Below are 17256 nucleotides of genomic sequence, written 5' to 3'. Positions count from 1 at the left end.
GTTCGATATAGAAACTCACTAAAAATCGGTGTTTAATCGACCACACCAAACGCTGAACTCCTTCAAAAACTGCAAAATTTAACTTATAACTTGAGTGCAGTCCTTTTTCTATGAATAAATAAATAAGTTTGCCGGGTCATCTTGTTTCTAATAAATAATACATTTATTTGTGGTACTTCGGTACTTCAAGTACCATTTTATTACAGTTAATCACGTTTTACGTTTTTGAAGGATAACCAAATTGCATAATAAAATATGAGATTCAATTTTTTATTAAAATTCTTCTAATTTTTAGAGAGTTAATTTCTTCACATAACTTGTATATTAATAATATTAACGAACGATAAAACTTAATAAATAAAAGAAATTACATCTACAAATAAATAATAAAACATTAGTATAAACTATAAATATTATGTATGCAGCATTGCGTTGTTACAAAATCTTAATTTTAAGTATGATCCTCTTCCTTTGCGAATAACATCCGAATATTTATCGTCGATATGGCTGTTTGGAGTACCTTCCACGTTCATTTTCATTCTTCTGTACAACAAAGTGACTGTACACCACCGCCCACATGTAGGTATAGACCACTGAAAAAAATGTTATTAATCAAGTAAAACATAAACAAACCATTTTGAAGGAAAAACAAATCGAATAAAATTCATTTCATTGACGTTACTTTTCCGAAAAATAATTTTCACGATCAAATGTTCCTAAAGCAATATGCGATAGAATTATACCCATACACTTTTTATATAGATTTTTGGACGCGCAATCGAATGTTGTTGTTAGTTTTTGTTAAATTTCTGACTATCAAATTTTTAAAATGACTTTTAAAATGACTTAATAATTTTAAAATGATATATAAAAATATTTGCATTTTTTTAAATATACAAAACAAGGATACACGATTCCAGCTGCACCGATTAACCGAGCATTAGCTCATATAACAGCAAAAGCTAACTGGACAGCTACAAAACCTCAATTTGAATAGAATTCTACTCGGCAATGCAAAATAACCATTAGCGAGAATGACTTCAGAATATTTTATCAAGCCTAAATATCCCCTTTAAAAAATTCTGGTTTACTATATGAGAAGAAAGAAAGTCTGCGATACGTGCTTTATGTAGGAAGGATGAGCAAGTGCTACAATACTTACCTACAGATACCAGACCAATAATTATCCAAAGTGTGCCACCTAATACAAATCCTTCGATAAAATAAACGACAGCCGTATAAATTACGCTTATGAGCAACCCTATCGCGAGCATAATTCCTAGTATCACCCAAGGCATCATTAGAAAATGGTTTTTCTACAATAAAAATGAATCAAAATACGTCACTTTCATTGTGTATTTATGTGAGCCTACCTTGAGAACTCCGAGTATCATAATGAGTGAAATTAGAATAGTCATGCACAGATTTAATACAAATATGATTTTCACCACATTTTGGGGCAGCCAATCCATTAAAATAGTTTTAAACTCGACTCTGGTGGTAAAAATTACTATAATTGAAATTACTGACAGCACAATTCCCAAAACACCAGAAACAATCGACCCAGTCTTTAGAGAGTAGCAGCGGCAACAAGAGCTTAGCAGTGGTTCAGCCATTTTGCAGGGGTCGTCTGTAAATAAAAAAAATGAGGCGTATTACACAATATTTACTGACATTGCACAATGTTCTTTTAGACTATCTTTTTTCCTCTCTTTGCCAAGGAGAGTAAAAATGAAAACGAAAATTTTGCAATAAACAATCCACTCAGTTTGGAATGCTACCGAAATATTTAGACTACTAAGTAACTGACCTAGTCAATTATTTCTAGTACTAAATATTAAATTTAAAATAAAGTTGCTTAAGCTTATACCAATTTAATGGAAAAGTCTATGTCCTGATCGTATGCTGACAGGGAAGGAAAGCACTTTCGAGCTTCGTTGGTACTCCGGCGAAACAAAGGGTAAAAAACTAAAGCAATGAAGGAAGAACAAGGAAATTCGAACTGAAACAATCGAAATAGAGCCACGCGACGGAAAAGGACTATGGATTAGAAACTCGAGACATAGAACTGCCGATCTCTCAACTTCCAAGGTAGCACTCGAGTGCTCTCCGACGTATTGAAGAACCGTAAGTTCGACGTCGTAGCACTGCAAAAGGTGAACTGGACGAGCTCAACGGTAACTACATTCAGAGATGAACATACCATCCACCAGAGCAGCGGTAACACAAACGAGCTGGGTACAGCTTTCATGATGATCAGCGAGTAGCGGAACAGGTGATTGGGTGGTGGCCAATCAATCCTCGAATGTGCAGGTTGAGAATCAAAGGCCGATTCTTCAACATAAGCATCATCAACATGCATAGTCCTCACCTCAGAAGTACCGATGACGACAAGGATGAATTCTACGGATAGTTGAAGAGTGAATACGACCGCTGCCCAAAACATGATATCAAGATCGTCATTGGGGATTTCAATGCTCAGCTGACCGTGCAGGCCACGAGGAGGAAAACAAACCGGTGATTGGAGAGTTCAGCGCACACCAGCTGACCAATGAAATGGGCCTAAGACTTATCGACTTTGCCGCCTCCAAGAACATGGCGTAGCCCAAGAAACATTTATGCGCTGATTAACCATTTTAGCAGCCATAAGGCTTAAGCAAATTTATGTCCTGGTCTCAAAGGACCAGGAGCTCGTGGTTTATGTTTATGTCCTGGTCTCAAAATATTGTTGAAGGGGGGGGGGGGGGGCTGCCAAGAAAAAAATAATAACATCAAACCTTCAATAACTAAACAAAAGAGAAGAAACCAGCGTATATTTTTCCATATTATTAAAAATTTAATACAAATATTTTGTACAGTACTTAAATTTTAGTTCAAACCGAACCAAGATTTTGATATTTTTCGACCCTAGGCTGGCAAATGAGTGAACATGTGCAAATATATCACCTCTGTTTTCTAACTCCTATCTCTACCTCCACGAGATGCCGGCTGGGGTACGGTAGCCAAAGTTGCGCACCTGGTGGTACGCAACTTTGGTTGTCGTATGCAGACAGAGAAGGTGGAACACTCGCCGTGTGGTTTCCGGCTACCTAATCGTGCAGTTCGGCGCAGGATTTTCGGAGGGCGCGGCTGCGGGGTGTGAGCACACCGGGAGAGAGTTATTTTCTCAGCTGGCTTAGCACAGAGAGAGAGAGATTCTTAATCGGTCTGTTTTACACAATCTGCACTTACGCCCTTTGGCGGTTGGTGCCGAATTGTACGTTTGGGCAAAAATTGAGCCACGGGACCTGTTCCTGCCGGGAGTCGGCAAATCAGGTGCCCCTAAGTCAAGGTCTATCTCCGTGCCGATGACTGAATGGCTGGAGGGGTGAAAACATGCCAGTCGCGAACGGAGTACTTTGGGCATCTTGCCCCTACTGTGCCATGCGGGGCTCTGGTATGGTCGATCTTTGTTGTCCCTTGCGTTTCGTGGGAACAGCATAGTAGTCCTGCCCAATTTCCCTTATGGGTTTTACGCCAAGTGCGTTCTGGCCAACTTAATTGGCTTCGCTTACAATTTGCTGTCTGATCTGTGTTGGAGATTGTTTGTGCATATACTCCGCTAGTCAAATAGTTAGAGTCGCACAAATAAATCTTCAACACAAACGGGCAGCAAATTTGTATTTATGCGAAAAACTTTTTAATGGCTCTGTCACCATCGCATTGGTCCAGGAGCCATATTTTCGCAAGGGGTACTTTCATTCGACGGATATTGGAAACCAGAACTTTGCTGTTTTCAGCAAAACTGGTATGACAAATCCTCGTTTGATGCCCAGGGCATGCATATTGTTGCATAGGTCAATTAGTGCATGCCTTATCTCTGAGTTGACTACTCGAGATATTTGTGCAGTCACAGTAGAACTCGTCGTGGATGATGTCCATAGGCGCTATGTCTACTGTTCTGCATACTTACCACACGATGAACCGTCTCCCAGCGACGATTTCAGAAATGTGGTGAGATACTGCCAATCTAGTGGGCTTCCGCTCATTGTAGGCAGTGATGCCAATGCCCATCACATCATTTGGGGCAGCTCGGATATCAATCCGAGAGGCTCTGATTTGATGGAATATTTGAGTAGTACCAACCTTGGAATACTCAACATTGGCAATTGTCCAACTTTCATACGAGCTGGTAGAGAGGAAGTGTTAGATATAACACTCTGCTCTAACAGGATCAGTCATGAGTTGGCACAATGGCATGTTTCAAATGAGACACCAATATCTGATCATTGCTTTATATATTTTGATCATTTGGGTGTCTCCTTGAACGCTGCAACATTTCGCAATCCGAGATTTTCTGACTGGGAACTCTTTGAGGAGGAACTGGCGACGAAATTTCAAGGATTCGAACCGACGATTGAGTCATCGATCGACTTGGATGTGGCTGTAGATGTCACAACATCTTTTATTGCGGAAGCTTTTGAAGTAGCTTGCCCACTAAAAACTATTAAAACGACTAGAGGAACACCATGGTGGAACTCTCATCTCGCGGAACTAAAGAAACGATGCAGGAGAGCCTGGAATAGACGTCGGAGGGATGGCGTAGAGCCTTTCAAGCAGGCCCGGAAAGCCTATGCAAAGGCTTTACGATCTTCAGCACGCACGAGCTGGCACAGGTTCTGTAGCAACGTTTCCAGTTTCGGCGAGGCAAGTCGACTTAATAAAATACTGTCAAAATCGAAAGATTATCAGGTTAATAACATTCGAAGTTCGAACGGTGAATACTGTTCGAATGACAATGAAATCCTGGAATGTCTCTTTTATAGTCACTTTCCGGGCTGTGTGGAACCTGAAGTTCGAAACGATCCAGAAATCGTTTTAGGTGGCTTAGACTCATGGGCTTTTGCTCGGAGACTTGTCACAACTGAAGCGATTGAGTGGGCCGTGAACAGCTTCTCTCCATACAAATCTCCTGGAACAGATGGAATATACCCTATTCTACTGCAAAAAGGATTCAAGTACTTCAAACACATTCTGAGAAGGATGTTTGTGTGTAGTATTGCTATTGGGTACATCCCAACTCAATGGCGTGAAATAACCATTAAGTTTATTCCTAAAGGTGGACGCGCGACATACGAGCAAGCCAAAAGTTTTAGACCAATCAGTCTAACGTCTTTCTTGCTTAAATCACTTGAGCGGATTGTTGATCACCACATCCGCGAAACAAGCTTAGTAGAAGTTCCTCTTCATTCAGCACAGCATGCTTATCAAAGTGGCAAGTCTACAACCACTTTATTACATGATGTGGTGGATAAAATTGAGGTTGCTTTTTCACAAAAGGAATCTTGCTTAGGAACTTTTTTGGATATTGAAGGCGCGTTTGATAACGTATCTTTCGCTTCCATTTTGGAGGCTGCTCGTTACCATAATGTGCCTTCAATAATCATAAAGTGGATAGAACAAATGCTTAGTAACCGATTGCTTTTTTCGTCCTTACGGCAAGCAAGCATTTGGAAGCAAAGTGTTTGTGGATGTCCACAAGGTGGCGTTCTCTCGCGTCTTTTATGGAACCTTGTGGCGGACGGCCTATTGAGGATACTCAATGGTCTAGGCTATCCGTCATATGGTTTTGCGGATGACTATCTCATCCTAGTAGTTGGAAAGTGCATAAGCACATTATTTGACTTAATGCAGCAGGCACTACGTGTCGTAGAAACGTGGTGCCGAGAAACTGCACTTTCGGTAAATCCGAGCAAAACATCTATCGTCTTATTTTCAAGACGTAGAAATACCAATGGAGCTCGCGCTCTGCGCTTTTACGATTCGGATGTTGATGTTGTGAACGAAGTGAAGTACGTGGGGTTGATTCTCAACTCCAAGCTTGACTGGTCCACAAATATTGATTTCCGAATTAAAAAAGCGTGCATGGCCTTTGGGCAATGTAGACGAGCAATTGGCAACTCTTGGGGGCTTAAACCCAAATACATACACTGGTTATACACGGTCGTTGTCAGACCAATACTGGCGTATGGTTGTCTTGTATGGTGGCAGAGAGGGGAAGTTGTGACTGTCCAGACAAAGCTAAACCATCTTCAAAGGATGTGTTTAATGGCAATGTCTGGTGCATTTACTACAACTCCTACTGCCGCCCTAGAAGCTATTTTCAATATTAAACCTCTACACTTCCACCTGAAGCAAGAGGCACTAATATGTGCTTATCGACTACACGCGATTGGCCTTTGGCAGTCTGTGGACGGTTCCACTGGTCATACTCGACTGTTGTCGCAAATTGTTGCTGAGGACAAGTTTGCCCTTGCTCCTAGCGATGTAACGCTCATGCGTACTTTCCCGTATAGGACTTTCTCAAGTGACTTTCCTCCTAGAGAGGATTGGATGTCAGGCTACATGGAAAGGAAAATTTCCGACTATGTGGTCTGTTATACCGATGGTTCCTTGTACGAAGGTCGCGCGGGTGCTGGTGTTTACTGCCGTGAGCTAGAATTGGAGGAATCCTATTCGTTGGGTAGTTACTGCACCGTTTTTCAAGCTGAAATCTTTGCAATTATGTGCGGAGCTCAGTTTGCACTTCAGAAAGAACTGATAGGCAAGATTATCTACTTCTGTTCTGACAGTCAAGCCGCTATAAAAGCCCTTTGTGCGGCTAATTCTAAATCTAAAACAGTCATCGCCTGCCACACCCAATTAGAAGAACTAAGCATTCTAAATGCCGTTCATCTGGTTTGGGTTCCTGGCCATTCTGGTATAACCGGAAATGAATGGGCTGATGAACTAGCAAGATCTGGAGCAGAAAAGTCGGTTTTCGGACCGGAACCTGCTTTACCAATTGCGGCATGTTGGATAAAACAAAAGATTCGATCTTGGTTTTCATCTGAACATGTACGTTATTGGGAAAATCTTGAAACTTGTCGTCAAACGAAAAGTTTCATTGTTAAGCCTTGTGAGAAGGTTGCGAAATTTCTTTTGCAACACTCAAAGGTAAATTGCAGTATTCTTGTCAGATCACTGACTGGTCACTGCAGACTAAATTATCATATGGCTACGATTCAGCGAGCTGAATCGTTTCATTGTAATTTATGTGAATCCGACTACGGTACACCATATCACGTAATTTGCAACTGTCCTGCAGTAGCACAATTGCGTCATAGGATTTTTGGATCCTACGTCTTAAATGAATCGGATTTTAGGAAACTAAAATTACGAGACATTTTGATGTTCCTTACCGAAAGCGGTATTGAGCTATAAGCTCTTATTTATCATGAGTATACCCCCCAGGGGGTGTACTTTTGATAAGTTAACTACCAAGGATTGCAGTATCCCTTCGGGGGTACAAAAATCTCTCGGTATATATATGTTTGTGTTTGTCCAAATTCCTCATCCACCCCTTCCTATTCCTCCTGTTTTCCTTCCCGTCCTCATCAGGTAAATGATGACACGGGCAAGATGGGCAAGGCACAAATCTTCCACATGATTGTGAGGAACGTGCTGCTCGAGCCAAAGATGCTGATACCTGATGCTGATAAGACTTATCGACTTTGCCGCCTCCAAGAACATGGCGTAGCCCAAGAAACATTTATGCGCTGATTAACCATTTTAGCAGCCATAAGGCTTAAGCAAATTTGAAAAAAGTTTATGTCCTGGTCTCAAAATATTGTTGAAGGGGGGGGGGGGGGCTGCCAAGAAAAAAATAATAACATCAAACCTTCAATAACTAAACAAAAGAGAAGAAACCAGCGTATATTTTTCCATATTATTAAAAATTTAATACAAATATTTTGTACAGTACTTAAATTTTAGTTCAAACCGAACCAAGATTTTGATATTTTTCGACCCTAGCACATAAAGTAAGGATCCTGGTGCTGGTAGAGATGAACAAGTTTGATCATAGTGTGAAAATGGCAGTTTAGGTCCCTACCACTTTTTTACTTGAAACACATGTACTGTGCTACCGACATGTATTAAGAAAACAAATCTCTGAAGATATTCACGTTTGAAACCGCTTATTTATTGGTCAACCTTTTAGTCATGAATATCAGGCCATTCATTCCTCTGTTGATGCTTGTTCTCCAACAATAACGTGTTCACCTTTGTATATTAAGGATGCAAATTGTTTCGTAAATTTAAAGTTTCGAACAGTTCAGTCACATCCTTCCTGCATGCATCCAATTCATGGGAAAGAACTGTATCTCTGTGTTTTACGTTCCTAATATCCAAAATTAGGGTACGTACTTGGACATTTTACCGAATAAAACGACCAATTTGGAGCTCCTCAAGCACTCAAGAGCTGATATTCCGGATTGTCTAATTTGTCGTGTTTCTATCTTATCTAGTACCTATGACGCCAACTGCAATTGGGAATTTCTCCGTCAGCAGCGATACAGAATTTCACTCATATATTGTTTGATTGATTTTTGCCTCAATCTAATTCGGTTCTGTTAAAACAAGTTGAATTAAAATGGAATGAAAGAACAAACGCAAAATAGTCGCCTGTGATTTGCAATAGGAACCATAAAAGTTAGTTGGCGAAAGAAAGTTGATCAATACTAACGGGATAGTTGCTTTAATTTTACACATATTCGATAATTTATAGATGTAAAATCGTTGAACTGCAAAAAAAAACGACTACTTGTTTAGCGTAGCTACCAATATCCCCCCCTCTTCTTCTTTCCGTTCTTCCTCCTCCCTCACCAAAAAAATTTCATTTCTTTCCCCTACCGTTCCTTCATCAATTGTAGAACCATCGTTTCAAAAAATATTAATATATATGTATGACCGCATTTCAAGGTCAAGACTAAAAACATGAGATTAGTCTAATTCTACAATACTTATTCAGCCGAAATTGGAGAACTTATACAACCTATTTCGTTTGAGGCAGAAAAAACGCTTGTTAAGCAGTTATATCGCCTCTGTGCGCCTTGTTTCCAGCTTTGCGCAAATTTGTTATTTAAAAACGCACAAAATCCTCTATTAAGCTACATTACAGCTTCAAAGCAGCTATTAGCAAACCCGAAGCTTGACTTAGATGTTTAAGAGCTAAGTTCAGCCACAGGTTGAATAAATTCAGCTAAAAAACGCTTGATCAGCTTGAAATTGTTACTTGGGTAGCTGCTTTCAAAGCTGTATTGGAGCGTGTTTTTAAATAACCAACTTGCGCAATGCTGTCAATTCTATTTTTAGAACGAAAAATAGTTTTGCAATGCTTTTTCAGTCGCATAATCAACGTCTCATCAACCTTTATGGAGCCAAAAAATAATCTATTTTTAAATTTAAAAAAAAATAGCAAGCGTCATATTTATTTTACTATGGCGTCGTATGCTACTTGAGTTCGTATATACAAGCTAATTAAAAATGAATGTCGTCATCTTTCGGGAATTGAACCGCCATCTTCTGATCCATAAGCACTCACTGTATGATCCGCCCAATCTGCATCAGCAGAACAGACAGTGAAAATATCTTTACACTTGGAGCAGTCGATAATGAATGTCGATAATTAACATATATTTTCAGGGGTCAGTCCCGGCGTAGTGGTTAGCATACATGCCTCTCACGCCGAGGACCCGGGTTCAAATCACAACCCCGCAGAAGTCACGAATGACCCAAAACTGGTTAAAGTGACTATAATCTAAACAAAAAAAACATATTTTCGCTGCCAGCCAAATTGCGAAATTCTATGATCTGACAGTATGTGTGCTGTGAATCGAATGAAAGTTTGGTATTAGTTTGTAAAGCCACAGTAACACCCTTAAGCAGCTTCAAAGTAGTTTGAAAGCTGTGAGCCTAGTGAAAGCTTCTACTGGTTTATAAAGCCACTTTAACACCTTTACGCAACCGTAAAACGGTACCATGTTTATGGCTGTTTAGAAGCGGTTGTTTAGCAGAAAAATCCGCTATTAAGCTCGTTTATCAGCTTTGGATGAAAGCTGGTTTGAAAAAACTAAAAGTAGCTTAAACATCGCTTAGGCAAACACCATTTGAGTGCTTACTTCATGCAGCTTGGATCGCCTTAAACCAACTCGTAAACAGCAATCGGCCCTGCAGTTGTCCTGCACACGAAGAGCTGGCTGCGAAGTCTGTCGTATAAAAACAGAAGGTCAAGTTTCGATAACGGAATGTAGCACCTAGGCTTTGCTTTTTTGCTGTGGCTTAACTATGGTTTAGTTCTAGAAATAAAAACGTTTTTCAGCTCTTAAACATCTAAATCTGGTGATTTCATCAAGCTTCGGTCTTGCTAATTGCTGCTTTCGAAGCTGCAATGGAGCTTAATAGAGGCCTTTACGTGTTTTTAAATAACAAATTTTCACAAAGCTGGAAACAAGCCGCACAGAGGTTATATAAAGGGCGATATAATTGCTTAACAAGTTTTTTTTTCTGCCTCAAACGAAATAGGTTGTATAAGTTCTCCATTTGCGACTGAATAAGTATTGTAGAATTGTACATAAATTTTATTCGATGCATATTCTGCTATGGCTGAATAATAATGGTTGCTAAAATGTTTAATCAGCGCATAAATGGTTCTTGGGAGGGCTTTTTATTAAGATGACAAATCGTTTATTCAGCTAGTATAGCACAATTATTGAGAATATTGACAGGTTGTGAAGAGGTTGAAGATGCGCCTAATTTGCTTGTGACACTTTTATGTAAAGCAGCTGATTAACAGCGCATTCATTGGCTGCTTAAACAGTTATAGAATACAGAGGCCTTTGTTTAAACTTATTCAGCGTCTACCACCTGTTTTCAGAGTTAAATCAGCTGTAACCAAATCAGAAGCATTTTAATTCAGCTTCAGTGTTTGTTGGGAGTACCTTCTTCCAACAGAGACTCCTACACAAGTACACCTGGAGGTCACCATATCAGACAGAATCGCAGATGGACGTTTTGATCGACTATCGGTACTTCTCAGAAATTAACGACGTCAGATCCTATCAAAACGCTAACGTTGACTCGGAGCACTACCTAGTGATGGTTAAGATGCGCCCATAGCCCGCCGTTGTGAATATCATTCGGTATTCCTGTCCGATCTGTTCCTGGCTTATCTGTCCGCTCTATAAAAAGGGCGACAAGTTGGACTGTGAGAACTATCGAGCGTTCTCAATGCCGCCTATAAAGTGCTGTCCTAAAGTGCAAGCGGTTCCCTCAAACCTGGGCTTAATTAGAATCGAGAGTTGCGTTTCCGTCACGCTGAGATGGAATCGATTAGGACGAGCAAAACTAAGCCTGGCTGTATAATTTGAAGACTTACACCAAATTTAAATGAAAAACACTTTCACAAATTATGAATAGCTGCAAGTGTGGTCCAAAATAGGTTAGTTACCCTATTTAGTAAGGTAAAACCATGATTAAAATTATTCATATTAAGCAGGTCCAAACATAGCCCAAACGCACCTTGAAAACTAATTCATTATTAGTTAATTTCGTTTAATTCATTATTAGTAAATTATTATTACAGTTGGAAAAAATCAGTTGAATAATCTAAGCAACTCGTTACGATTTCGAGAAATGGAAATTTGAGTCGATAAATGACAAAAATCATGTTTCAAATATGACTTTTGTACATTCCGTTTGATCATTTCATGTAGCAATTTTGTTAATCTTATCCACAATGGTTTTGCAAAAGCACTTGAAAACCAATCAACACTATTAGTGTTGCTTTTCATCATAGTGATACCCATTGAATAATAAGCAATCATTTTTTTATGTAGAATCAATGGCAATATTTATTTGTCAAATGAGATTGCATTCATAACACAGACAATAAATCATTGCACGCAGATGTCAGTGCGTTTTTTTTTCGTCCCAGGTTTGACAGTGTTGTGGGGTTTGTTTTGATTACTTATTCGCAAGACCCAGAACCAAAAACCTGCAAAAAGGACTAAAATATATGTTGTACAGAACTGTTATCATTTTCCTGCCTCGGAAAAGTCGGGTATTTCCGGTTTCCGCAAACAAGTGGTACAAATTACAAGTAATAAGCCCACTAGCAAAAAAATTAGGTTACAAAGGGAATCAAAACAAAACACACAAAAACGTCAAACCAGAGTTGAGGTTAGGCACCGTGCAAAGGTTTATGATTTCATTATCAAATAGAAATCGCGCATATGAACAGTATAAGCCGCAGTTTAGAATAAATTTTATTGAACCACAAAATATACGATGAGGCAAAACTAATACAAACGCCAACGAGAACATCAAGATAATAAAAATATGTTTCATTTATTACACTAATGCGCTCTTCTACGTGTAGGCTGTGAACCATTTCGCGAAATTTTTAACTTTTTAGTTAAAATTTGACAGTTTGATGGTTATTTCTCCTCGAGTGGTAAAAATCAGTTCAGAATGCGAACCATTTCATATTTGACGTATTGATAGTTTTTTTGTTCAATGAGAGCCTATAAGGTGAGGATGAAAATATTGTTTATTCTGTTCGAGTTAAAATTGGATGAATTTTTGATGTTGATTTGCTTTTATTTGATAGATAAAATTCATCTCATTTCAACCCGGGTTGTTTGAACAAATTTATTATGCAATAAGCATCCATACCAATGCAAAAAAATTCCAACGAAAAATCAGTGAAACACGTCGAAGCTCTCTTCCTCACCTGTGCATATCTCATTGGCTCTGAAGCGAACCATCGAACTGTCAAAACCTTGGTCAAAACTAACCATGCTCCCGAGCAGGGTTATTTTCGAAAAACCATCGAACTGTCAAATTTTAAACAAAAAGTTAAAAATTTCGCGAAATGGTTCACAGCCCTAGGGTGCCAGACATGATGACCATTTTTTCAATTTTATTCCGCATTTTTTCGAAACCCGTACAGGTTTGCATCTTAAATGTATGTTGCATTTTCTTAGGTACATATATTGTGTTTTGAGATATTATAAATACAATTTTTTATCTTGTAGATAGATAGAAAAATTGATTTATTAAATATACATAAATGTTCGAGAAAGCATTTAATGCCAGAACAATATTATTATATGTCAAACTTGGTAGTCGCTGGGAATACACAACACCTTGTGGCTTGTAGTTGGCTTATCTCAGCGGCTGTCGCTCGTATGAATGTACGGAAAAGGTATTTCCCTACCGCACACCATATACCTTAGCTTAACTCCCACCCACACCTACGACCTCGTAAACGCATCTACAACAACAAACCAGCACCGAGCATACAGCACAAATTCACAAGCGACCAGCCAAGCACACATCAAAGAAACGTTCAAATATGGGCACCTCTAAAAATAGTTCTTTGATCATCATAGTAGGTACGAAATCGCGAACCATACCAACCAGTCTGTACCAGATGATTTCTCGATTGTAGGTTAATATGTAGTACCACAGAAATGCTCACCTGCCTGGAAAATTTTAATCTGTTCCAATCGGTAGAAAATCGATGCTCTCGGAATGCTCTCTATACAATCCGTAATCAATGAAATGAATGTATTGTTATTGCAATTGGCAAATCTTCCAAAATTACAGAGAATAAACCTCCGAATTAATCAATACCGTATACGCTACGCACTTTGAACGAACTGAAGTAGATTAAACTATTGCGCGCTGTGCACGTATACGTGAGCGAATCGTTGGATCTAAACTCGCCTCTGCGAATTCCGTACGTTTGTCTTTTCTTCACTGCCTAATACAAGCTAAGTCGAGTATAGTTATTCGGGTTGTTCACTTACGGTATAGGTACTTACATATATTGGTAAAACGCTACAGACTCGATATCGCCGCTTTAGTGAAAGAATTAGGTATCCCGATTTAAAATATATTGAAAACAAGTTTTATCATTTTTTTTAAAGCAAAAAATTTTTATTTACCATACCGATATATCGTCTGAAACAAAAGTAACCTGATTATTTTTAGTTGAACGCGGAACACATTGAATGGCTATGAAACAGAAAACTGCTCGACAAACTTCTTTAAAAGCAACTTAATATAAAATTACATGTATTTATCAACTGAATGAACTTGTTTCCACAATTCTTCGTTAGAAAAGACATTCTTAAAAAGCTCTAGGCAATTTTCAGAAAATTGCGCTTTCGCTTATATATCTTTATATCTCAAGCCTATAATTATTTACCGAATGCCGTACCAAGAGGACGATATGTTGATTGTTCGGAGAGCGAGTTGTGTTTTCTTGTTAATAAGAGAATCACAAATATATTTTGATTGCTTCGCGAAGCGAGATTCTCGCATATATTAAGTTAAATAGAAATTGAAAGAAAACAAATCCAAAGTAAAATTAACAAGATATATGCTACATGATTTTAGAAATGATCAATTGATTATCGAGAGATTATTTGCCACTTTTACGTAGAACTAGATATGAACACACCAGCCATTGAAGTTGATAGCCAACATTATCTGTTGATTATATTCATTATATTTAGGGTATGTTGATCGTCGTAATTGCCTATTCCCGTCCTATCCAACACAAATTATTAAAAATATCAGAATTTTTATGACACACAATGCAAAACTAGTTATTCCCTAATATTTTAGTTTGTTGTCTATCACATGCGATCAATCAAAGTGAGCTGAGATCTATTTAAATGCTTTTTATCATAAAAGAAGTCCTACCCAAGGTTAGTCGAGTCGAGTCGTGTTCAAATTTGTTTATCACCCCCGCTACACAGTGGGGAATCGCTGGCGCTGCAGCCAAAAAATGAAAGTTCATTTCGACTCTCCGTTGTATTTTTCCTGTGATTCTATACTATTAAAGTGTTCAAATCCAAAAATTTAGATCAATATAACAAAATTTGAATTTTCTATGAATCTTGAAAGTATGATATATCAGCATGTTTTAGCGTTTTTTTCAAAAATAATGCAGTATTTCAAAATATGCTAGAGGTGTCATGGTAGCTCGGAGTTCAAGGATGTCTGAGGAAAAATTCTTCAAAAAATAGTGCTGAATAAATCCCATTTATTGAGTATGCAGTAATTTTATCATAGTATGCCACAAGTTCAATTTTCATTAAAATAGTTCCATATTTTCGCATAAAACACGTTTAAAAGTTTTGAAGCCAAGGTTCACCACTATTGACACTACCAGTAAAAGTTAGCGTAAAATATGAGCTTTCAAATGGATATAGTGTCATTTAACGCAGAGTACAGATGTTACGCTTGTAAGGCTACTATATCGGAATTCAATAATATTTATACAAAATGCAAACACTCAGAGTAAACGTATGATATCTCAATTATGGGATACCTCCTTTACATGGTTGGATAAGCTGCTTTGAATGCATGGTCCAAATTGCATATTAACTAGATTTTAGAGGTTGGAGAAAATTTGGAGGATACGGCAATAGTAAGACGGAAATACAGCTCGAAGATCTTTTGCCAATCCTGGTATTAGTTCTGAAATCACGGGTATAGATATGAAAATTATTAAAAGATTGAGAAATTTTCTCATAGCAAGTTCTTGAACACATTATTTCAGAAAAATTCGAATTTTTTTGTTTCTATGCCAAAAAACTTTATATCAGGGTATACTCCTCATATAATATGCCCACTGCAACGCAAAGAATTTTAATTCGCGGTCATAAATGAATCTAGACAACTATATTGGTGATGGGACGAATGACAGAAGAAGTACAAAAATAAGTTTTTTTTATTTAATTATGGTCTCTTTAATAGCTTGGGTCTTTCGTGACTTCTGCGAGGTTAAGAATTGAACCCAGGTGTTTGGCATGAGAGGCGTGAATTCTAACCACTACACCGGGATTGACCCCCACAAAAATAAGGTTATTGCCTTATGATAGTGATAAAAATACAAGGCAATATTTTACACGCAAAAATGAGTGTGAAAATACAAATCATGATAAAATTATTCGTCTTCTTATTTCTCCGGATAAAGTTTATAGCTTCTTCGAAACGGAAAAATGTAATTAGAAAATTTTTTTTGAGAACGCTATTGAACACGAAATGTGAAACGAGAGATTCTGCAGAAGGAGACCAAGACCAAGAAGAAGAAGATGGAAATAAAGAAGATTAAAAAAACTAATAGGGGGAAAAGCTTTGATTTTTGATTAATATTAACTTATATGTGATTTTGTATTGTTTATTAAAGTACATACTTGCTTTGTATTGTTTTATAAAATGTTTTATCCTGTAAAAATCCATCTGCAAAAGTTTTCCAAATGAGCCTCATTTCTTATACGTCATTATACTTAAAAAATACTTGAAAAATAGTTGAAAATTCTCCCTAAATACAAAAAATATACATTCTAATGCAAAATAAACCTGAAATTCGGGTTCAGCAGCCCATAATTACGTAAGAACCACATATTATCGTTGATTTAAAGAGATTTTTTTGCTTGGCCAGCATTTGTATGGAATCGCCCCACTGTGCGCTGGGTTACTCTTGACGATCACCGAATTAGTGATGTCCGTTAATCGTTCGATTAATTCAACTAATCGAATAACTATAAAAATATTCGAATAATTTTTAATCGAATAATGCCAGCACGAGTAGTTGAATTAATCGAATAGCTCAAACGAAATAATATGAATGCGAATAATCCCCGAATAATGGTCGCTAATCGTTCATAATCGTTCGATTAATCGAATTAATGAATAAAATATTCGAATATTTCTAATCGAATACCACTAGTACGAATAGTTGAATTAATCGATTAGTGCAGACAACGCTCGCCGATTAATCGGTACACGCTATGTCCGAAGACACCTATTTTTTAACTTTCATGCACCTCAGATTTTTCTTCACGGGATGTCAGTATTGGTCAAAACGATTATTTTAAAAAAGGTTTTAAAATATTCTATCTTGGGTTTTTTGAAAAATTCAATTTTTAAGTTTACTTAGGAGTCATTTCCTCTCAAGTGATCTAACCCGTTGTAATCGTCCACCTCCTATTTCAACCAAATTTGGTATAATTGTTCATTCCAACCCCACATTTAATTTCCCAAAGTTTTTTTTACGGATTGATCAATCCCCCTTGCAGTGACATGCAGTAAAATATGAGTTTTTTTGAAAATCTGATAAAAATAGAGAAGCGGCACTGCAAGGGGGATTGATCAATCCGTACAAAACTTTGAGAAATTGAATGTGGGGTCGGAATGAGTAATTATACCAAATTTGGTTGAAATCGGAGGTGGTTGATTACAACGGGTAAAATCACTTGAGAGGAAATGACTCCTAAGTAAACTTAAAAATTGAATTTTTCAAAAAACCCAAGATAGAATATTTTTAAACGTTTTTTAAATTAATCGTTTGATCAATACTAACATCCCGTGAAAAAA

At 37.8% G+C, this 17256-nt stretch overlaps 1 protein-coding gene across 2 annotated transcripts in view; it reads right to left on the bottom strand.

Moving 5' to 3' along the window:
- Positions 1 to 254: 254 nt before the first annotated feature.
- The window catches only part of LOC128737077 (uncharacterized), a 42394-nt gene continuing 25392 nt past the window's right edge, over positions 255 to 17256 (bottom strand). Inside the window, exons 1-4 of one of the 2 annotated variants that reach the window (XM_053831634.1) lie at positions 13343 to 13558; positions 1374 to 1630; positions 1163 to 1316; positions 255 to 593 (exon numbers count right to left, since the gene is read on the bottom strand). In XM_053831634.1, coding sequence (XP_053687609.1) covers positions 493 to 593; positions 1163 to 1316; positions 1374 to 1616 — 498 coding nt within the window. In that variant the 5' untranslated portion in view covers positions 1617 to 1630; positions 13343 to 13558 and the 3' untranslated portion in view covers positions 255 to 492. Of the gene's footprint in view, positions 594 to 1162; positions 1317 to 1373; positions 1631 to 13342; positions 13559 to 17256 lie in introns of those variants that run through there. The other variant, XM_053831635.1, reaches the window with a different exon arrangement.

The sequence above is a fragment of the Sabethes cyaneus genome, chromosome 2, assembly GCF_943734655.1.
Source record: "Sabethes cyaneus chromosome 2, idSabCyanKW18_F2, whole genome shotgun sequence".
In the NCBI taxonomy this organism is placed as follows: Eukaryota; Metazoa; Arthropoda; class Insecta; order Diptera; family Culicidae; genus Sabethes; species Sabethes cyaneus.
Note: the sequence above shows the minus strand (reverse complement) of the source record. Positions and strands in the feature narration are given on the sequence as shown.